Source organism: Phyllobates terribilis, unplaced genomic scaffold (assembly GCF_046119375.1).
Source record: "Phyllobates terribilis strain yellow unplaced genomic scaffold, ASM4611937v1 Scaffold_4__5_contigs__length_816908805, whole genome shotgun sequence".
NCBI classification, from domain to species: Eukaryota; Metazoa; Chordata; class Amphibia; order Anura; family Dendrobatidae; genus Phyllobates; species Phyllobates terribilis.
In genome coordinates this window covers 52,964,005-52,983,190 of record NW_027362764.1, presented here as the reverse complement: position 1 = coordinate 52,983,190, position 19,186 = coordinate 52,964,005, and the positions used below count along the sequence as shown (strand labels likewise).

General features: G+C 40.4%; 1 protein-coding gene across 3 annotated transcripts in view; it reads left to right on the top strand.

The window, feature by feature from the left end:
• PPP1R9A (protein phosphatase 1 regulatory subunit 9A) overlaps positions 1–18,443 on the top strand; it is a 290,332-nt gene extending 271,889 nt beyond the window's left edge. For all 3 annotated transcript variants that reach the window (XM_073677330.1, XM_073677329.1, XM_073677331.1), the window contains exons 13-17: positions 2,582–2,739; positions 10,187–10,306; positions 10,811–10,834; positions 14,189–14,371; positions 15,121–18,443. In XM_073677330.1, the coding sequence (XP_073533431.1) occupies positions 2,582–2,739; positions 10,187–10,306; positions 10,811–10,834; positions 14,189–14,371; positions 15,121–15,327 (692 nt within the window). In that variant the 3' untranslated portion in view covers positions 15,328–18,443. The remainder of the gene's footprint in view (positions 1–2,581; positions 2,740–10,186; positions 10,307–10,810; positions 10,835–14,188; positions 14,372–15,120) is intronic.
• Positions 18,444–19,186: the final 743 nt, after the last annotated feature.

The window sequence follows — 19,186 nt, the reverse complement described above, 5'->3', positions numbered from 1 at the left end:
AGATAGATAGATAGATAGATAGATAGATAGATAATCGATAGAAAGATAAAAGCATCGATAGATAGATAGATAGATAGATAGACAGTTGAAACCAGAAGTTTCCATACACTATATAAAAAGACACATCTGCATGTTTTTCTCAATATCTGACATGAAATCAGAATAAACCTTTCCTGTTTTAGGTCAATTAGGATTACCATAATGTTTAATATTTGCCAAATGCCAGAATAATGAGAGAGAGAGAATGTTTTAAGGCATTTTTATTACTTACTGCAAAGTCAAAGTTTCCATACACTAAGATTACTATGCCTTTAAACAATTCTGGACTGCCCATATGATGATGTCATGTGTTTGGAAGCTTCTGATAGGTTTTTTGGCAACATCTGAGTTAATTAGAGACACACCTGTGGATGTATTTTAATGCATACCTGAAACACACTGCTTCTTTGTGTAGCATCATGGGAAAGTCTAAGGATAAGTCTAAGCCAAGATATCAGGAAGAGAATTGTGGACTTGCACAAGTCTGGCTCATCCTTGGGTACAATTTCAAGATACCTGAAGGTGCCTCGTTCATCTGTACAGACAATTATACGCGAGTACAAACAAGATGGGAATGTCCAGCCATCATACCGCTCAGGAAGGAGACGGGTTCTGTGTCCCAGAGATGAACGTGCTTTGGTCCGACATGTGCAAATCAACCCAAGGACAAAAGCAAAAGACCTTGTGAAGATGATGGTGGAAGCTGGTAAGATTGTGTCAATATCCACAGTGAAACGAATACTGTATCAACATGGGCTGAAAGGCCACTCTGCCAGGAAGAAGTCAATACTCCAAAAGAAACATAAAAAAGCCAGATTAATGTTTGCAAATGCACACAGGAACAAAGACCTTAATTTTTGGAGACTTGTCCTGCAGTCTGATGAAACTAAAATGTAACTTTTTGGGCATAATGATCATCGTTACTTTTGGAGAAAAAAGGGAGAAGCTTGGAAGCCTAAGATCACCATCCCAACTGTGAAACACGGGGGTGGCAGCATCATGTTGTGGGGTTGTTTTGCTGCAGGAGGGACAGGTGCACTTCACAAAATAGATGGCATCATGAGAAAAGAAGATTATGTGGCAATACTGAAGCAACATCTCAAGACATCAGCCAGGAAGTTAAAGCTTGGGCGGAAATGGGTCTTCCCAATGGGCAATGACCCGAAGCATACTGCCAAAATGGTGATAAAGTGGCGTAAGGATAACAAAGTCAATGTTTTGGAGTGGCCATCACAAAGCCCTGATCTCAATCCTATTGAAAATTTCTGGGCAAAGCTGAAAAGGCTGCGAGCAAAGCGACCTACAAACCTGGATCAGTTACATTAGTTTTATCAGGAGGAATCGGCCCAAATTCCGACCAACTATAGTGAGAAGCTTGTGGAAGGAGATCCCAGACGTCTGACCCAAGTCATTCAGTGTAAGGGCAATGGTACCAAATACTAATGAAATGTATGGAAACTTTTGACTTTGCAGCAAGTAATAAAAATGCCTTACAACATTTTCTCTCTCTCATTATTCTTGCATTTGGCAAATATTAATAATTATGGTAAAATCCTAATTGTCCTAAAGGTTTATTCTGATTTCATGTCAAATATTGAGAAAAACATGCCGATGTGTCTTTTTATATAGTGGATGGAAACTACTGGTTTCAACTGTAGGTAGATGATAGATGGATAATAGATAATAGATAGATGATAGATAGATAGATAATAGATAGATAATAGATAAATAGATAGATAATAGATAGATGATTGATAGATAATAGATAGATAATAGATAGATGATAGATTGATAGATAATAGATAGATGATAGATAGATAATAGATAGATGATAGATAGATAATAGATAGATGATAGATAATAGATAATAGATAGATGATTGATAGATAATAGATAGATTGATAATAGATAGATGATAGATAATAGATAGATAATAGATAGATGATTGATAGATAATAGATAGATAATAGATAGATGATAGATAGATAGATGATAGATAATAGATAGATAATAGATAGATGATTGATAGATAATAGATAGATAATAGATAATAGATAGATGATTGATAGATAATAGATAGATAATAGATAGATGATAGATAGATGATGGATAGATGATAGATAGATTGATAGATAATAGATAGATGATAGATAGATAATAGATAGATTGATAATAGATAGATGATAGATAATAGATAGATGATAGATAATAGATTGATAATAGATAGATGATAGATAATAGATAGATAATAGATAGATAATAGATGGATAGATAATAGATAGATGATAGATAGATGATAGATGATTGATAGATAATAGATAGATAATAGATAGATAGATAATAGATAGATGATAGATGATTGATAGATAATAGATAGATGATTGATAGATAATAGATAGATAGATAATAGATAGATGATAGATAGATAGATAATAGATAGATGATAGATAATAGATAGATGATAGATAGATGATAGATAATAGATAGATAATAGATAGATGGGTCCTTTTTTTCTTTTATTTTACAGATATTTCTATTGCAGGCTTTAATGAAGCGATCCCAGAAACAGAGAGGTTGGATTCTAAGGTTCTGAAGACTCGAGCTCATCTCATAGTAAAGAGCAAGCGACATAAACCCTCGCGGGCGCGGTTAGGAGACAGCATTAGCTCCACTGACGGAGAGGACAGCATAGAGAGGAAGGTAGGCCCGGCGCTCCCGTCTTGGGTATCGTTGTGTGGCCGCGTTTACTCTGCTCTAATAGGCTGTAAATGAAAGGTCACTGTCTCCTAAGGACCTATCCTTGTGCAATTCTATATTTTACCTGCTGAGGCCGCTCCATGGAAGATGTCCGGTGGGCTGCATCTGCTCTTGGCTAAAAAAACTAAAAACCTTTGTACCAAAAGACCGACCCTCTGTAATCAGCTGTTTGCTATGGCGGATTATATCTTAAAGGAATTGTCTCCAATTTTTAGATTGGAGTATTTCCAGGAGTAGGTAAAAAAATGTGATAACTAGAGAAAAGATCCTGTATTGTTCGCTCCACCCAAAGGCGGGAAGTTATGTCCATTTCAGTGGAAACTTTGAGGAGTCATTTTCTGTAAGGAAACTGGATGGCTGCACTTATATATACTGTATACTGTCTATGTGCAGCCATCCATACCCGTGTGTGGATATGTCTATGTGAACTTGAACTTTTAACATGCTGAAGCCTTTAATGTCTGAGCTGTAGCTCTTGGGTATTTGCATTTTTTCTAAACTTTGCACCAATGACTTCTCCTGGGAAGATTGTCCTCTCTCTTAACTGTTTTCCACTTGTGAATAATCTCTCTCGATATTTGCAAAGAGCCAGTGGTGACGTCACTGTTGCAAATCATGTCTCTTTACGCCCCTAAATAATGTGACCGTATTTTGTCATTTCCTGACTATATATATATACATATATGTGTCTGTATGATTCGTGTATATATATATATTTACATTTCATTCTTGTGGTTATCAGTCCAGAGAATTCATGGTATCTTGTTCCATTGTATCTGTCTCGCCCCTCCGCCGTGCTGTCTCTCACTGTCTAACACTCATCTCATGTCTAACGCGTCCCATCTGTCTGCTGTTTCTCTCGCAGTGCTTCTCTTTCTGGCCGTCTGTAGCTCGCAATACGTGTCGCTTGGTACAGTATTTTGGCTTCCTATATTCATTCTTATTTTAATTTTCTGAAATACAGTAACTTGAAAATGTTTCTATTTTTTTTTACTTTTTATTGTTTTCCTACTTAATACAATTTCTAGGGTTTTTTTATGGCTACAGAGCTCCAAACATAACATTCTGTCTCCTTATACTCACCACTAGGGGGAGCTCGGTATACAAATTCTTTTCATCCAACTGATGAATCAGTCTGCAGTGAGCTCCCCCTAGTGGTAGCTACAGACAGATAAAATTATTATCATTTAACTTTATGACTTTGTTTAAGGCACCTTTCACATGACAGTATTTTGGGCAGTATTTTTTATACTTGCCGACAATCTCCATTTCAGCAGGAAAATCCATTAATTGTGATCACCAAAGAGGCTGCGGGATTATGCAGAGTGCCAGTTTCAGATACATTAACAAGTGGGGCTTAAATGTCTTGATTTGGTGATTTAAATGGAGTCTGTAAGAGCAAAATGACTGTTCAAACCAAGCACAGGCAAAATAGTTCACCCTTTTTGGGCCAAGCTGCTGAGTGCAGCTTCCCATCTACTTGTTTTCTATCTATCTGCTCCATCCTCCTCTGGCTCCTGTAAAGTTAAAGCTGTCAATCAGGGAAGAGGAGGAAAGATGGAAAACAAGTAGGTGGAAAGGTGCACTGAACTGCTCAGCCATAATGAAAGGTGCACTGAACTGCTCAGCCATAATGAAAGGTGCACTGAACTGCTCAGCCATAATGAAAGGTGCACTGAACTGCTCAGCCATAATGAAAGGTGCACTGAACTGCTCAGCCATAATGAAAGGTGCACTGAACTGCTCGGCCATAATGAAAGGTGCACTGAACTGCTCAGCCATAATAAAAGATGCACTGAACTGCTCGGCCATAATGAAAGGTGCACTGAACTGCTCGGCCATAATGAAAGGTGCACTGAACTGCTCAGCCATAATAAAAGGTGCACTGAACTGCTCAGCCATAATAAAAGGCGCAACTGAACTGCTCAGCCATAATAAAAGGCGCAACTGAACTGCTCAGCCATAATAAAAGGTGCACTGAACTGCTCAGCCATAATAAACGGTGCACTGAACTGCTCAGCCATAATAAACGGTGCACTGAACTGCTCAGCCATAATAAAAGGTGCACTGAACTGCTCAGCCATAATGAAAGGTGCACTAAACTGCTCAGCCATAATAAAAGGTGCACTGAACTGCTCAGCCATAATAAAAGGCGCAACTGAACTGCTCAGCCATAATAAAAGGTGCACTGAACTGCTCAGTCATAATAAAAGGTGCACTGAACTGCTCAGCCATAATAAAAGGCGCAACTGAACTGCTCAGCCATAATAAAAGGTGCACTGAACTGCTCAGCCATAATAAAAGGTGCACTGAACTGCTCAGCCATAATAAAAGGTGCACTGAACTGCTCAGCCATAATAAAAGGTGCACTGAACTGCTCAGCCATAATGAAAGGTGCACTGAACTGCTCAGCCATAATAAAAGGTGCACTGAACTGCTCAGCCATAATGAAAGGTGCACTGAACTGCTCAGCCATAATGAAAGGTGCACTGAACTGCTCAGCCATAATAAAAGGTGCACTGAACTGCTCAGCCATAATAAAAGGTGCACTGAACTGCTCAGCCATAATAAAAGGTGCACTGAACTGCTCAGCCATAATGAAAGGTGCACTGAACTGCTCAGCCATAATGAAAGGTGCACTAAACTGCTCAGCCATAATAAAAGGTGCACTGAACTGCTCAGCCATAATAAAAGGCGCAACTGAACTGCTCAGCCATAATAAAAGGTGCACTGAACTGCTCAGCCATAATAAAAGGTGCACTGAACTGCTCAGCCATAATGAAAGGTGCACTGAACTGCTCAGCCATAATAAAAGGTGCACTGAACTGCTCAGCCATAATGAAAGGTGCACTAAACTGCTCAGCCATAATAAAAGGTGCACTGAACTGCTCAGCCATAATAAAAGGCGCAACTGAACTGCTCAGCCATAATAAAAGGTGCACTGAACTGCTCAGCCATAATAAAAGGTGCACTGAACTGCTCAGCCATAATGAAAGGTGCACTGAACTGCTCAGCCATAATGAAAGGTGCACTAAACTGCTCAGCCATAATAAAAGGTGCACTGAACTGCTCAGCCATAATAAAAGGCGCAACTGAACTGCTCAGCCATAATAAAAGGTGCACTGAACTGCTCAGCCATAATAAAAGGTGCACTGAACTGCTCAGCCATAATGAAAGGTGCACTGAACTGCTCAGCCATAATAAAAGGTGCACTGAACTGCTCAGCCATCATAAAAGGTGCACTGAACTGCTCAGCCATAATAAACGGTGCACTGAACTGCTCAGCCATAATAAACGGTGCACTGAACTGCTCAGCCATAATAAAAGGTGCACTGAACTGCTCAGCCATAATGAAAGGTGCACTAAACTGCTCAGCCATAATAAAAGGTGCACTGAACTGCTCAGCCATAATAAAAGGCGCAACTGAACTGCTCAGCCATAATAAAAGGTGCACTGAACTGCTCAGCCATAATGAAAGGTGCACTGAACTGCTCAGCCATAATGAAAGGTGCACTGAACTGCTCAGCCATAATAAAAGGTGCACTGAACTGCTCAGCCATAATAAAAGGCGCAACTGAACTGCTCAGCCATAATAAAAGGTGCACTGAACTGCTCAGTCATAATAAAAGGTGCACTGAACTGCTCAGCCATAATAAAAGGTGCACTGAACTGCTCAGCCATAATGAAAGGTGCACTGAACTGGTCAGCCATAATAAAAGGTGCACTGAACTGCTCAGCCATAATAAAAGGTGCACTGAACTGCTCAGCCATAATGAAAGGTGCACTGAACTGCTCAGCCATAATAAAAGGTGCACTGAACTGGTCAGCCATAATAAACGGTGCACTGAACTGCTCAGCCATAATGAAAGGTGCACTAAACTGCTCAGCCATAACAAAAGGTGCACTAAACTGCTCAGCCATAATAAAAGGTGCACTGAACTGCTCAGCCATAATAAAAGGTGCACTAAACTGCTCAGCCATAATAAAAGGTGCACTAAACTGCTCAGCCATAATAAAAGGTGCACTGAACTGCTCAGCCATAATAAAAGGTGCACTAAACTGCTCAGCCATAATAAAAGGTGCAACTGAACTGGTCAGCTATAATAAAGGTGCACTGAACTGGTCAGCCATAATAAAAGGTGCAACTGAACTGCTCAGCCATAATAAAAGATGCACTGAACTGCTCAGCCATAATAAAAGGTGCACTAAACTGCTCAGCCATAATAAAAGGTGCACTAAACTGCTCAGCCATAATAAAAGGCGCAACTGAACTGCTCAGCCATAATAAAAGGTGCACTGAACTGCTCAGCCATAATAAACGGTGCACTGAACTGCTCAGCCATAATGAAAGGTGCACTGAACTGCTCAGCCATAATAAAAGGTGCACTGAACTGCTCAGCCATAATAAAAGGTGCACTAAACTGCTCAGCCATAATAAAAGGTGCAACTGAACTGGTCAGCCATAATAAAAGGTGCAACTGAACTGGTCAGCCATAATAAAAGGTGCACTGAACTGCTCAGCCATAATAAACGGTGCACTGAACTGCTCAGCCATAATAAAAGGTGCACTAAACTGCTCAGCCATAATAAAAGGTGCACTGAACTGCTCAGCCATAATAAAAGGTGCACTAAACTACTCAGCCATAATGAAAGGTGCACTGAACTGCTCAGCCATAATAAAAGGTGCAACTGAACTGGTCAGCCATAATAAAAGGTGCACTGAACTGCTCAGCCATAATAAACGGTGCACTGAACTGCTCAGCCATAATAAAAGGTGCACTGAACTGCTCAGCCATAATGAAAGGTGCACTAAACTGCTCAGCCATAATATAAGGTGCACTGAACTGCTCAGCCATAATAAAAGGCGCAACTGAACTGCTCAGCCATAATAAAAGGTGCACTGAACTGCTCAGCCATAATAAAAGGTGCACTGAACTGCTCAGCCATAATAAAAGGTGCACTGAACTGCTCAGCCATAATAAAAGGTGCACTAAACTACTCAGCCATAATAAAAAGTGCAACTGAACTGCTCAGCCATAATAAAAGATGCACTGAACTACTCAGCCATAATAAAAGGTGCACTAAACTGCTCAGCCATAATAAAAGGTGCACTGAACTGCTCAGCCATAATATAAGGTGCACTGAACTGCTCAGCCATAATAAAAGATGCACTGAACTACTCAGCCATAATAAAAGGTGCACTAAACTGCTCAGCCATAATAAAAGGTGCACTGAACTGCTCAGCCATAATAAAAGATGCACTGAACTACTCAGCCATAATAAAAGGTGCACTAAACTGCTCAGCCATAATAAAAGGTGCACTAAACTGCTCAGCCATAATAAAAGGTGCAACTGAACTGCTCAGCCATAATAAAAGATGCAGTGAACTGCTCAGCCATAATAAAAGGTGCACTAAACTACTCAGCCATAATAAAAGGTGCACTAAACTGCTCAGGCTTAATAAAAGGTGCAACTGAACTGCTCAGCCATAATAAAAGATGCAGTGAACTGCTCAGCCATAATAAAAGATGCAGTGAACTGCTCAGCCATAATAAAAGGTGCAACTGAACTGCTCAGCCATAATAAAAGATGCAGTGAACTGCTCAGCCATAATAAAAGGTGCACTAAACTGCTCAGCCATAATAAAAGGTGCAACTGAACTGCTCAGCCATAATAAAAGATGCAGTGAACTACTCAGCCATAATAAAAGGTGCACTAAACTACTCAGCCATAATAAAAGGTGCACTGAACTGCTCAGCCATAATAAAAGATGCACTGAACTACTCAGCCATAATAAAAGGTGCACTAAACTGCTCAGCCATAATAAAAGGTGCACTGAACTGCTCAGCCATAATAAAAGATGCACTGAACTACTCAGCCATAATAAAAGGTGCACTGAACTGCTCAGCCATAATAAAAGATGCACTGAACTGCTCAGCCATAATAAAAGGTGCACTGAACTGCTCAGCCATAATAAAAGATGCACTGAACTACTCAGCCATAATAAAAGATGCACTGAACTGCTCAGCCATAATAAAAGGTGCACTAAACTGCTCAGCCATAATAAAAGATGCACTGAACTACTCAGCCATAATAAAAGATGCACTGAACTGCTCAGCCATAATAAAAGATGCACTAAACTACTCAGCCATAATAAAAGGTGCACTGAACTGCTCAGCCATAATAAAAGATGCACTGAACTACTCAGCCATAATAAAAGGTGCACTAAACTGCTCAGCCATAATAAAAGGTGCAACTGAACTGCTCAGCCATAATAAAAGATGCAGTGAACTGCTCAGCCATAATAAAAGGTGCACTGAACTGCTCAGCCATAATAAAAGGTGCACTGAACTGGTCAGCCATAATAAAAGGTGCACTGAGCAACTGTGCTTGGTTTGAACAGTCATTTTGTGCTGACAGACGCCCTTTATATGTTGGAAAATTTGCATTTTACGTAAGTATTTATAAGCCAAAACCAGGCGAGGAACCTTAACAGAGAAAAATATTATGGAAAGTTTCCCAAAACAGTCACTTTTGGGAGTTATTTTCCCAATCCCTGCCCCTATTTGTGGTCTAGTACTCCCAAGATTGGGAATGTTGGGTTTACTCGCAGTTTACAAATACTAGCCCAATTTATTGCTGTAAGAGGACTGAGGCTTTAGGGAGCAGAGGATTTGGTCACATCAGTATTGAAATTATATTTGCCAAATTTTTTGGAAATGTTCAGAAGGCTCTTGGAAAAAAGATCAGATCCTCCCAAACTTTTGTAGGTACAATTCCCAGGAATCAGTTTTTTAAGGAGGCCCCCAAATGCATATTTTGGGGCTGTAGTGGGAGCAAGGCTATGAGAAAAAAAAGTTGCTGGAGACGCAATAAGGACACTTTCTTTTTTTTTTCCTATGGATATTTTCTGCATGTGCCATGTAGGAGTCTGGGGCAGCGGTGGTCACCATATTGGTTGTCACCCAGAAATACAAATTTTAAAGCATTGTTACTTTTTTATTTAAATGCAAATATTAAAGTTGCGAATGGAACTTTGATGTGGTCTGTAGTGATAAAGAGCTAAGAAAAAGACAGATAAAACCATCAGAACAAGCTCACTGACAGATTCTCAGTTAACTCATCCTGCAGCCAGTAATAAACAGTACAACACAGAGGCAAAAATGATAAAGAAAATCAATTGCAATTTTTTTTTTTAACCCGAAATATGTAAAATAAAATAATACATTGTCCCCAAAGGTAGACAACCCCTTTTTATGGACCTTGGATTTGTCCACAAGTATGGCCAAAGTGGGCTTTTTTTTGGAATTTTTTCTGGGCATTCCTGGGCCTTTATAACCTAAGACTAGATTGTATGGTAACTCCTTGTATATGTGACTTGTGATTACAGAACGTGACGGTCAGCGACGACTTCAGTCCCAGCAGCACCAGTTCAGCGGACCTGAGCGGTCTTGTGGTGGAGCCAAAATTTGCCGAGAGATCTCACTCGTTAGCTCTATCCTCGGATGAGGTAATTGCTGTGATATCCATTAGTACTAGGATCCTCCTTGGGATCAGCGATCAAACTGATCACACATTGATTGGCAATCCCAATGATCTCAGGGTCGGCCATCCATTAGTATTCCTGGAAAACCTCCTAAAATGCACCAAAAGCGCAGCACGAATTCCATGGTGTGAACATTGCTTTAGCGAGCTAAGGGCAGGACAAGATAGATAGACTTGGCTTTATTTTTCTAGTTTAACCCATTGCTGTATAAATTAGATATACCCAAAAAAAAATTAAGGCGGAGCAACCCCTTTGAAATCTTTAGGACCACCTTCTTCACCGTTTTAACAAAAATTGTAAAAAGAATGGAGCATGATGAGATAAACGGCTCTCATCACGATCTGTTGCATTCAGCGCTTCATCTAATTTACGACTAAAAATCACTTTTTTGTGTCTTTTTATGATTTTTTTTTCATTTTTCTCTTTGTCTTGTATTTTTCCCCCATCTGTTTGATGAAACTTGTGTAGAGCCTGGATATGATAGATGATGAGGTGAGTCATCCTTGATTGATTCTTTCGTGGTTTTGCTACATCTTGTCACTTTTCTTTTTATTCTGTCCTGGTGTGCATTTTTTTTCTTTTCTTGCCTTGTTTCCTTTCTTTCTCTACTATTCATTACACTGTACCAAGATAATCTACATTTTTTTGTACAACCCCTGGCAAAAATTATGGAATCACCGGGCTCGGAGGATGTTCATTCAGTTGTTTAGGCTGTGTGCCCACGTAGCGTTTTTCAAGCGTATATGCTGCGGAATTTCCGCAGCGTAAACGCTTGAAAAACGCATGTAGATCCGCACCCCATGGTCCCCAATGGCATTCCGCAATGTCAATGCCCATGCTGCGGATTTTTCCGCAGCGTATATGCTGCAGTCAAAAATCCGCAGCATGTTCATTAATTTTGCGGAAGCGCTGCGGAATCAATGTGCGGATGGTACCCAAGTCTGGAGGAGAGGAGACTCTCCTCCAGACCTGGGTACCAAAGAACCTGTAAAAAAAAGAATAAAATAAAGTTTATACTTATCTTCTGATGTTTTCCCTCCGTCGCGCTGTTGTCTGAAGGACCTGCCACGTCATTGAGTCATGTGACCCACCACATGACTCAATGACGTCACCGCAGGTCCTGCACACAACAGCGTGAGCCGCTCAAGACTCCGGACGGGGCAGAGAATGCATCAGAAGGTGAGTATAAAGTTTATTTTTTTATTTTTTACCATTCTGAACAAGTTGTCAAGCACTTTTCCAAGTGATGCTTGATAACCCGCATGCGGAAATGCATGCAAAGACGCCTCACAAACGCTTCTACCTGGCGGGAAAACCGCATGTAATATCCGCATGCGATTTTCCCGCCAGGGAGAAGCGTAAAAAATATGCTTCAGGTCCGCAACGTGGGCACATAGCCTTAATGTTGTTGAAAAAAAGCAGATCACAGACATGGCACAAAACTAAAGTCATTTCAAATGGCAACTTTAGGGCTTTAAGAAACACTAAAAGAAATCAGGATTAAAATGTGGTACTCAGTAAGGGTAATTTTTTTCAGACCAAACAGAGGGAAAAAAATATGGAATCACTCAATTCTGAGGAAAAAATTATGGAATCACCCTGTAAATTTTCATTTCCAAAACTAACACCTGCATCAAATTAGATCTGTTTGTTAGTCTGCAACTAAAAAGGAGTGATCACACCTTGGAGAGCTGTTGCACCAAGTGGACTGACATGAATCATGGCTCCGACATGAGAGATGTCAATTGAAACAAATGAGAGGATTATCAAACTCGAAAAAGAAGGTAAATCATCATGCAATGTTGCAAAAGATGTTGGTTGTTCACAGTCAGCTGTGTCTAAAATCTGGACCAAATACAAACAACATGGGAAGGTTGTTAAAGGCAAACATACTGGTAGACCAAGGAAGACATCAAAGCGTCAAGACCGGAAACTTAAAGCAATATGTCTCCAAAACAGGAAATGCACAACAAAACAAATGAGGAACGAATGGGCGGAAACTGGAGTCAATGTCTGTGACCGAACTGTAAGAAACCGCCTAAAGGAAATGGGATTTACATACAGAAAAGCTAAACAAAAGCCATCATTAACACCTAAACAGAAAAAAACAAGGTTACAATGGGCTAAGGAAAAGCAATCGTGGACTGTGGATGACTGGATGAAAGTCATATTCAGTGATGAATCGCGAATCTGCATCTGGGGAGATGGCTGTCATTACATCTTCACTAAATGCCCAAGTTTACATTGATATTTTGGACAGTTTTATTATCCCATCAATTGAAAGGATGTTTGAGGATGATTACATCATTTTTCAAGATGATAATGCGTCCTGCCATAGAGCAAAAACTGTGAAAACTTTCCTTGAAAGAAGACACATAAGGTCAATGTCATGGCCTGCAAATAGTCCGGATCTCAATCCAATTGAAAATCTTTGGTGGAAGTTGAAGAAAATGGTCCATGACAAGGCTCCAACCTGCAAAGCTGATCTGGCAACAGCAATCAGAGAAAGTTGGAGCCAGACTGATGAAGGGTACTGTTTGTCACTCATTAAGTCCATACCTCAGAGACCTCAAGCTGTTATTAAAGCCAGAGGTGGTGCAACAAAATACTAGTGATGTATTGGAGTGTTCTTTTGTGTGTATGTTTTTCTTGATTCCTTAATTTTTTCCTCAGAATTGAATGATTCCATAATTTTTTCCCTCTGCTTGGTATAAAAATAATTACCCTTACTGAGTACCACATTTTTTATCTTGATTTCTTTAGTGTATCTTAAAGCCCTAAAGTTGCCATTTGAAATGACTTTAGTTTTGTGCCATGTCTGTAATCTGCTTTTTTGCAACAACATTAAACAACTGAATGAACATCCTCCGAGCCCGGTGATTCCATAATTTTTGCCAGGGGTTGTATATTCCAGCCCCTTTGCACTTCTGAACCGCTCCTGCACTAGTGATCTCCAGCCTGTACCTCTCCAAGTGTTAGGAAATTACAACAACTGTTGTAGTACCACATCAGATCCAGTCTTCTATTCTACTCACCACTGAAATACATTGTCAAATCTTTCTGGAGTGGGACAGAATCATCCATTTTACTGCCCTTCCTTGACTTTTACTTTACTCCTTTGTTCTTCTTGGTTTACTCCTTTGTTCTTTTTTGTTTATTCCTTTGTTCTTCTTTGTTTACTCCTTTGTTCTTTTTTGTTTACTCCTTTGTTCTTCTTTGTTTACTCCTTTGTTCTCTTTTGTTTACTCCATTGTTCTTCTTTGTTTACTCCTTTGTTCTCCTTTTATTTACTTCTTTGTTCTCCTTTTATTTACTCCCTTGTTCTCCTTTTATTTACTTCTTTGTTCTCCTTTTATTTACTTCTTTGTTCTCCTTATATTTACTCCTTTGTTCTCCACTTCACTGCACACTCACACTTCCAGGTAAGACGTATCGGAAAGGATGTGTTTTTAGAACATACGTAAAACTAGATTTTTTGGAGTTAATCTAAAAGGGTAGTGCAATCCAGACAACAAGTGCAGCACAAGAAAAGTCTTAAAGCCACAATACACATTAGATGAAAGTTGCCCAAACTAGCTGTCCTTCTGATCACATGGAGTAATGTGAAGCTCGAGGGCCCCTGCTATGACCCATTTCAGGCTGAATTTCCCCTTATCCCTCCATGACTTTTCCCCCTGTAGTCCTATCTGATATGTTTGCCTTACCATTCCCTTGATACTCCACCATTGTATCTGTATGTATCATCACTCCCATCATTCATGCCTCCTCTGCCTCACCTTGTACAATCGGACAGACTTCTAACCCGTCCCAAAAACCAAAAGTTTCTCCCAAAAACATTTCTTGCAGATTCTAGATGAAAGTCAGTCTCCAAAACATAGTCAGTGGCAAAGTCGCACACCCCTAGAATGGACCCCTCAGCAAGTGACCAACTGGTTAATGACTCTGAACTTGGATCACTGCGTTTCCGAATTCGCGGCCCAAAATGTCAACGGTGAGCAGCTTCTCGAGATGGACAGCGCGAGGCTGAAGGTAAGGAGAGAAACACGTGGGGGCCACCTATATATACTGTATAAACCCTGCACAACGTTTTCTAGTCCTAGGACCACAATGCACCACTCCTAAGGGGCCCTATTGTAGAGAATACCCATTGTACAGCGACCCCTCAGGCCTGGAGGTGGCATAACACTAGGACAATTTTATTTTGATTGCACTTTTAAAGGGGTATTCCAATATTTTTTATGTAACTGCATGTCCCACCCCTCCAGAACAAGGGTCCTCTGACCTCAGTCTTGCCTGGTGAGACGGCTCCTGACTGCTACATCCAGTCCTTCTTCTCCATTCACTTCAATGGGAGCTATCCAAGCAAGCGTGCTCAGCTGTGTCCATCTCCGCCCCTTCTGTTCACTTTTATGAGAGTCACGGACACATATAGGGGGGAGATGGACACAGCTATGTCTGGGACTGTGAAGAGGGAGAACTATGCACATTAACCTCTGCATTCAATTTCTGCCTGGATGCAGCGGCCATTGTAATGGGGGGTTGGAGATAGATGCGGGTCTCAGCTGTGAGTCCCATATACCATACATAAAAATTTTATGCCATAAATGTCTTAAGATCAGAATACCCTTTTAAGATGGCTAAAAAGAAAAACCCTCCACCCATGCAGTCACCCTCCATAGACTAGTCCATCTCAATACAGGCCGCATGGGACCCCTGTGGGATTTTTGTGATCCCCTCATTTTTGATGTAACCAACCCCTCCACTTTGATTATTTTTAGGCCCTAGGGGTAAATGCACAAGACAGAACAATCATTAAAAAAAAAATCAAGGACATGAAAGTAACGATCGAAAAAGTCCGGAAAGCCAACGAAAAGATGGAGAAGCAGAAAGAGCGGCTCCGTAAAAAGGTGCAGGACCAGCAACTACAGCGGGTTCGGCACGAGAACGCATCAGAAGACGCCGCCCAGAGCCCCCACGAGCCGTAACACCGGGACTGCAAGTGTGAATAGGACATTTCTATGACAAGAGTCCGATTTGTACTGTATCCAATCCTCCGGGCGCTGCTGGTATGGGTCAGGAGGACAACTCCTAACATCTTCGCTTTTACTTTCTGCTATCATATCAGTTTTGTTTGCCAAAAATAGGTCAACTTCAAGGGTTAAGACGAAGCCATCATCGCTCCTCCAAAGCTTAAGGCATTATCTGAGTGGACGACCGCAACTTAGAAATATTCCACAATGCTTTGTCCGCCGCTGCCATTCACCTACAGCGAGGAATAAATAAGTGTCATTGCCTCTATGAGCACATGCTGTATGATAACCCTCTCCCCTGTACACAGTGCGGATGTGTATTCTATAGCTTAATTTCCATCTGTTATCACTACGTCATTTTTAGGACCAAAATTCTGTACTGATCCATTTCATAATAGATCTTTAAAGCAATCTGCTTTGTTTTTGTGATACAGGGCTCTGAATCCTCTGCATAACATATTGATAAAATATACCATTGTGATTGCCTGCAGCCACCACTAGAGGGAGCTCAGCGCATACTGTTTATATATTGACCTCAGTAATAATACAGTGTGCTGTGAGCTCCCTCTGGTGGTGGCTGCTGGTAGCTGTCTTATAAATCTGCGTAAATGCAGGGGATTTGGAGGTATATATTATATAGAGATATATATAAACAACTCCCAAAATATAAAGATATATTCACCCTTTAGCGCCGGTTTGGGTGTGTTGAGCAGCTATTCAGCCAACATCTCTAACAGCAGTGATCAGAGCTAACACACTGCTGTTTAACCCCTTAAATACCGCTGTCAATTGGCACACGACCCCAATTAGGGGTGTTCCAGGCACACCCTCCCCGTGACGTGATCGCAGGGAGCCAATGGATCGGCTGAAGGGCTCCCGTTGCTGTCATGTCGGTGCTGCTATGAAGATCAGCCACGGGCTGGACTTTTACTGGAAAGCGTAATATGTAATTAGGTCTATATACCACAATACATTGGTTTGCAGTATATAAAACAAGCAATCAAACAATCGCAGCTTCAAGTGAAAAGAAAAAAGTTTAATAAAATAAGAAGTGGAAAAAGAAGTAAAAAAAAAAGTTTAAAAAAGAATGAAATAAATTAAAAAATATAATAATTTAAATCACCTACTTTTTCCCTGAGTTAAAAATAAGAACCAAAAATAAAAAAATGTATTTGGTTTCGCTGCGTCCGTAAATGTCTGATCTACGGCTGTGTCGCCGGAAAAATAAAAAAGTTACAGATCTCAGAAAATGACGACACAAAGAGAAAAAGTTATTTTTGAAAGTTCTTAATTTGTTTTAATATATATATATATATATATATATACACAAGTTTGGTATCGCTGTGTTTGTACTGCCCTTGGGAATCATCTTAGCAGGTCATTTCTACAGCACAATGAACGCCGTCAAAACAAAACCCCAAAAATTATGGTAAAACTGCATTTTTCTTTCAGCTTGGAATTTTTTCCCCAGTTTTCACTACATTATAAAATGTACAGCGTCATTCAAGACTAAAATCCTTCCAGCAAGAAAATAAAAAAAAGAAAAAGTTATGAATTTTTAAAGAACGGGAACAAAAAGCGAAAGCGCAAAAATGAAACTTGGCCGTGTCCTTAAAGGAAACCTGTCAGCATGTTTTGCTATGTACAGTAATCTGATGTAGGGACAGAGACCTTGATTCCAGTGATGTGTCACTTAGGTTACTGGGAGCATCAGTTGTGCCTCAATAATTGTTTTCTCTGCTGCAGATCTAGCAGAGCTCGGAATGTTGAGCTCGGAATGTTAAGCTCGGAATGTTAAGCTCGGAATGTTGAACTTTAATGTTGAGCTCGGAATGTTGAGCTGTGTATAACCCCGCCCACACCACTGATTGGCTGCTTACTGTGTACAATCTGTAGCTAATCAGTGCTGGAGGTGTCGCTGGACCAGGAGGCACAAGACACCTAGTCCTGTAGTGATAATCTCCTGCTGATAAAACGCTGATTATATTGAAACAGCGACACACAGCCTAGTAAGTGACACATCACTGGAATCAGTGTCTCTGCCCTTACATCATGCTGCTTTCAGATTACACATAACCTGCTGACAAATTCTATTTAAGGGAATAAGAATGGAATCCGCACAGAATTTCCACATTCCGGATCCTTTTTACCTTTTGATACCGTGGGTTCTGTCTGGGCCCTTAAGACTGTGAGCAGAACCTGTCGACATAAACCAGAACTAATGTCCGTGGCCGGCTTTAGTGGTTGTGTATGTTTCTAGCAAACTGAACAAAGTGGCAGCCTCCACCATATTAAGTGACGGGCCTTCTTAAAGGGATATTCCCATAAAATGATGGCATATCGCTATGAAATATGAGATCATTTAATGATCAGTGGGCGTCTGGCTTCTGCGAATCCCGCGGATGAGAAAACGTTACGATCCTCCACCAATCATAAAGAGATGGCAGACCCTAGCACTGTGCGATCATTTCAGTAGATGGGAGACCCCTTTATCATTGTCTTGAGTACTTTGATCCATTCTTACTTCTCAGTTTCCATGAATCGTCGCTCGCTTTGCAGTATTCTGAATTATCGGATATATGTATTTATATATATTATTTTATTTCATGCAGTAAAACTGGAAAGTATATTGCACTCATCGTATGTCAGTGCCTCATTTTGTGGCAACCAAACATATTAAACTATATCTACCGAGAAAGTGTTAATATCATTGACGGCATTTATAGCATGCAAATCTCCCATTATAACAAGCACAGATGACGGCAAAGGGACAAAGGATATAATGGGGCGTGAGCTGCTGCCTTGTAATAGTGTGTTACTTTATTATGACTGCTTGACGGTGATAAAAAGAAAAACACACAAGATTCCCATTGTGCCAACGCCATCCCTCACCTCTTTACAGTCATCCACTTCTGTTTTTCCTTAAAGAATATGGACCTTCTGGGGCTTTTTTTTTTACTTATATCCTTCTATTTTGGGCTAAAAATAATTTTCGTAATTGGGTTTTATTAAAAAAAAAATATTGCACTGTTTGGCTTTTGCAGAGGCTGCAGAATGAGTTAAGTGAGAATCCGTCAGTGAGCTCGTTCTGACAGGGTGTTTGTAACTGTTTTACCTGTCTTTTTCTGAGCTTCTCAGCTAATTTATAACCAGATCAATGTCCTGATCAACTCCAATGTAGTCAGTGGTCATAAATTAACACAGAAATACAGATAAAGGAGTTGCCGAACTTTCCTTCAGGACCAGTTTACTGACTGATTCTCTGTTAACTCATTATGAAGAATGCAAGGAAACAAAGAGCCATATCAAGGGGGGGGGAGCACATTGCAAAACATGGCTTAAAAGGTGTTCTCTGAGAATTGAAAAAGTAAAAGAAAATATATGTAATTTTAAGTAAATTCCTAAATACCTTTAATTAGCAAATCACGCCAATTAGAAAGATAATCGGCATTGTACATTAGCCGTTATCTAGTTACATTGACGGAAACCTGTCCTATAATGTTAAAAAGACGGGTGCCTGTGAGCATGTGCAGGCGGAAGCTTCACTGCTGTGATCTGGAGAGAGCTTGACAGCGCAAGTCACAGCAGCCACTCAGCATTCAGAAAAGGTGAACAGCGGTGTGAGCAGCCTCTTCATACAACAGCACCCCTGGTATCTTCAGTATTAGATCAGATAGACCGAATGGACAGCAGTGTGAGCAGCCTCTTCCAACATCAGCACTCCTTGTATCCCCAGTACTAAATCACATAGACAAGGTGGACAGCAGTGTGAGCAGCCTTTTCTTACTTCAGTACTCCTAGTATCTCCAGTATT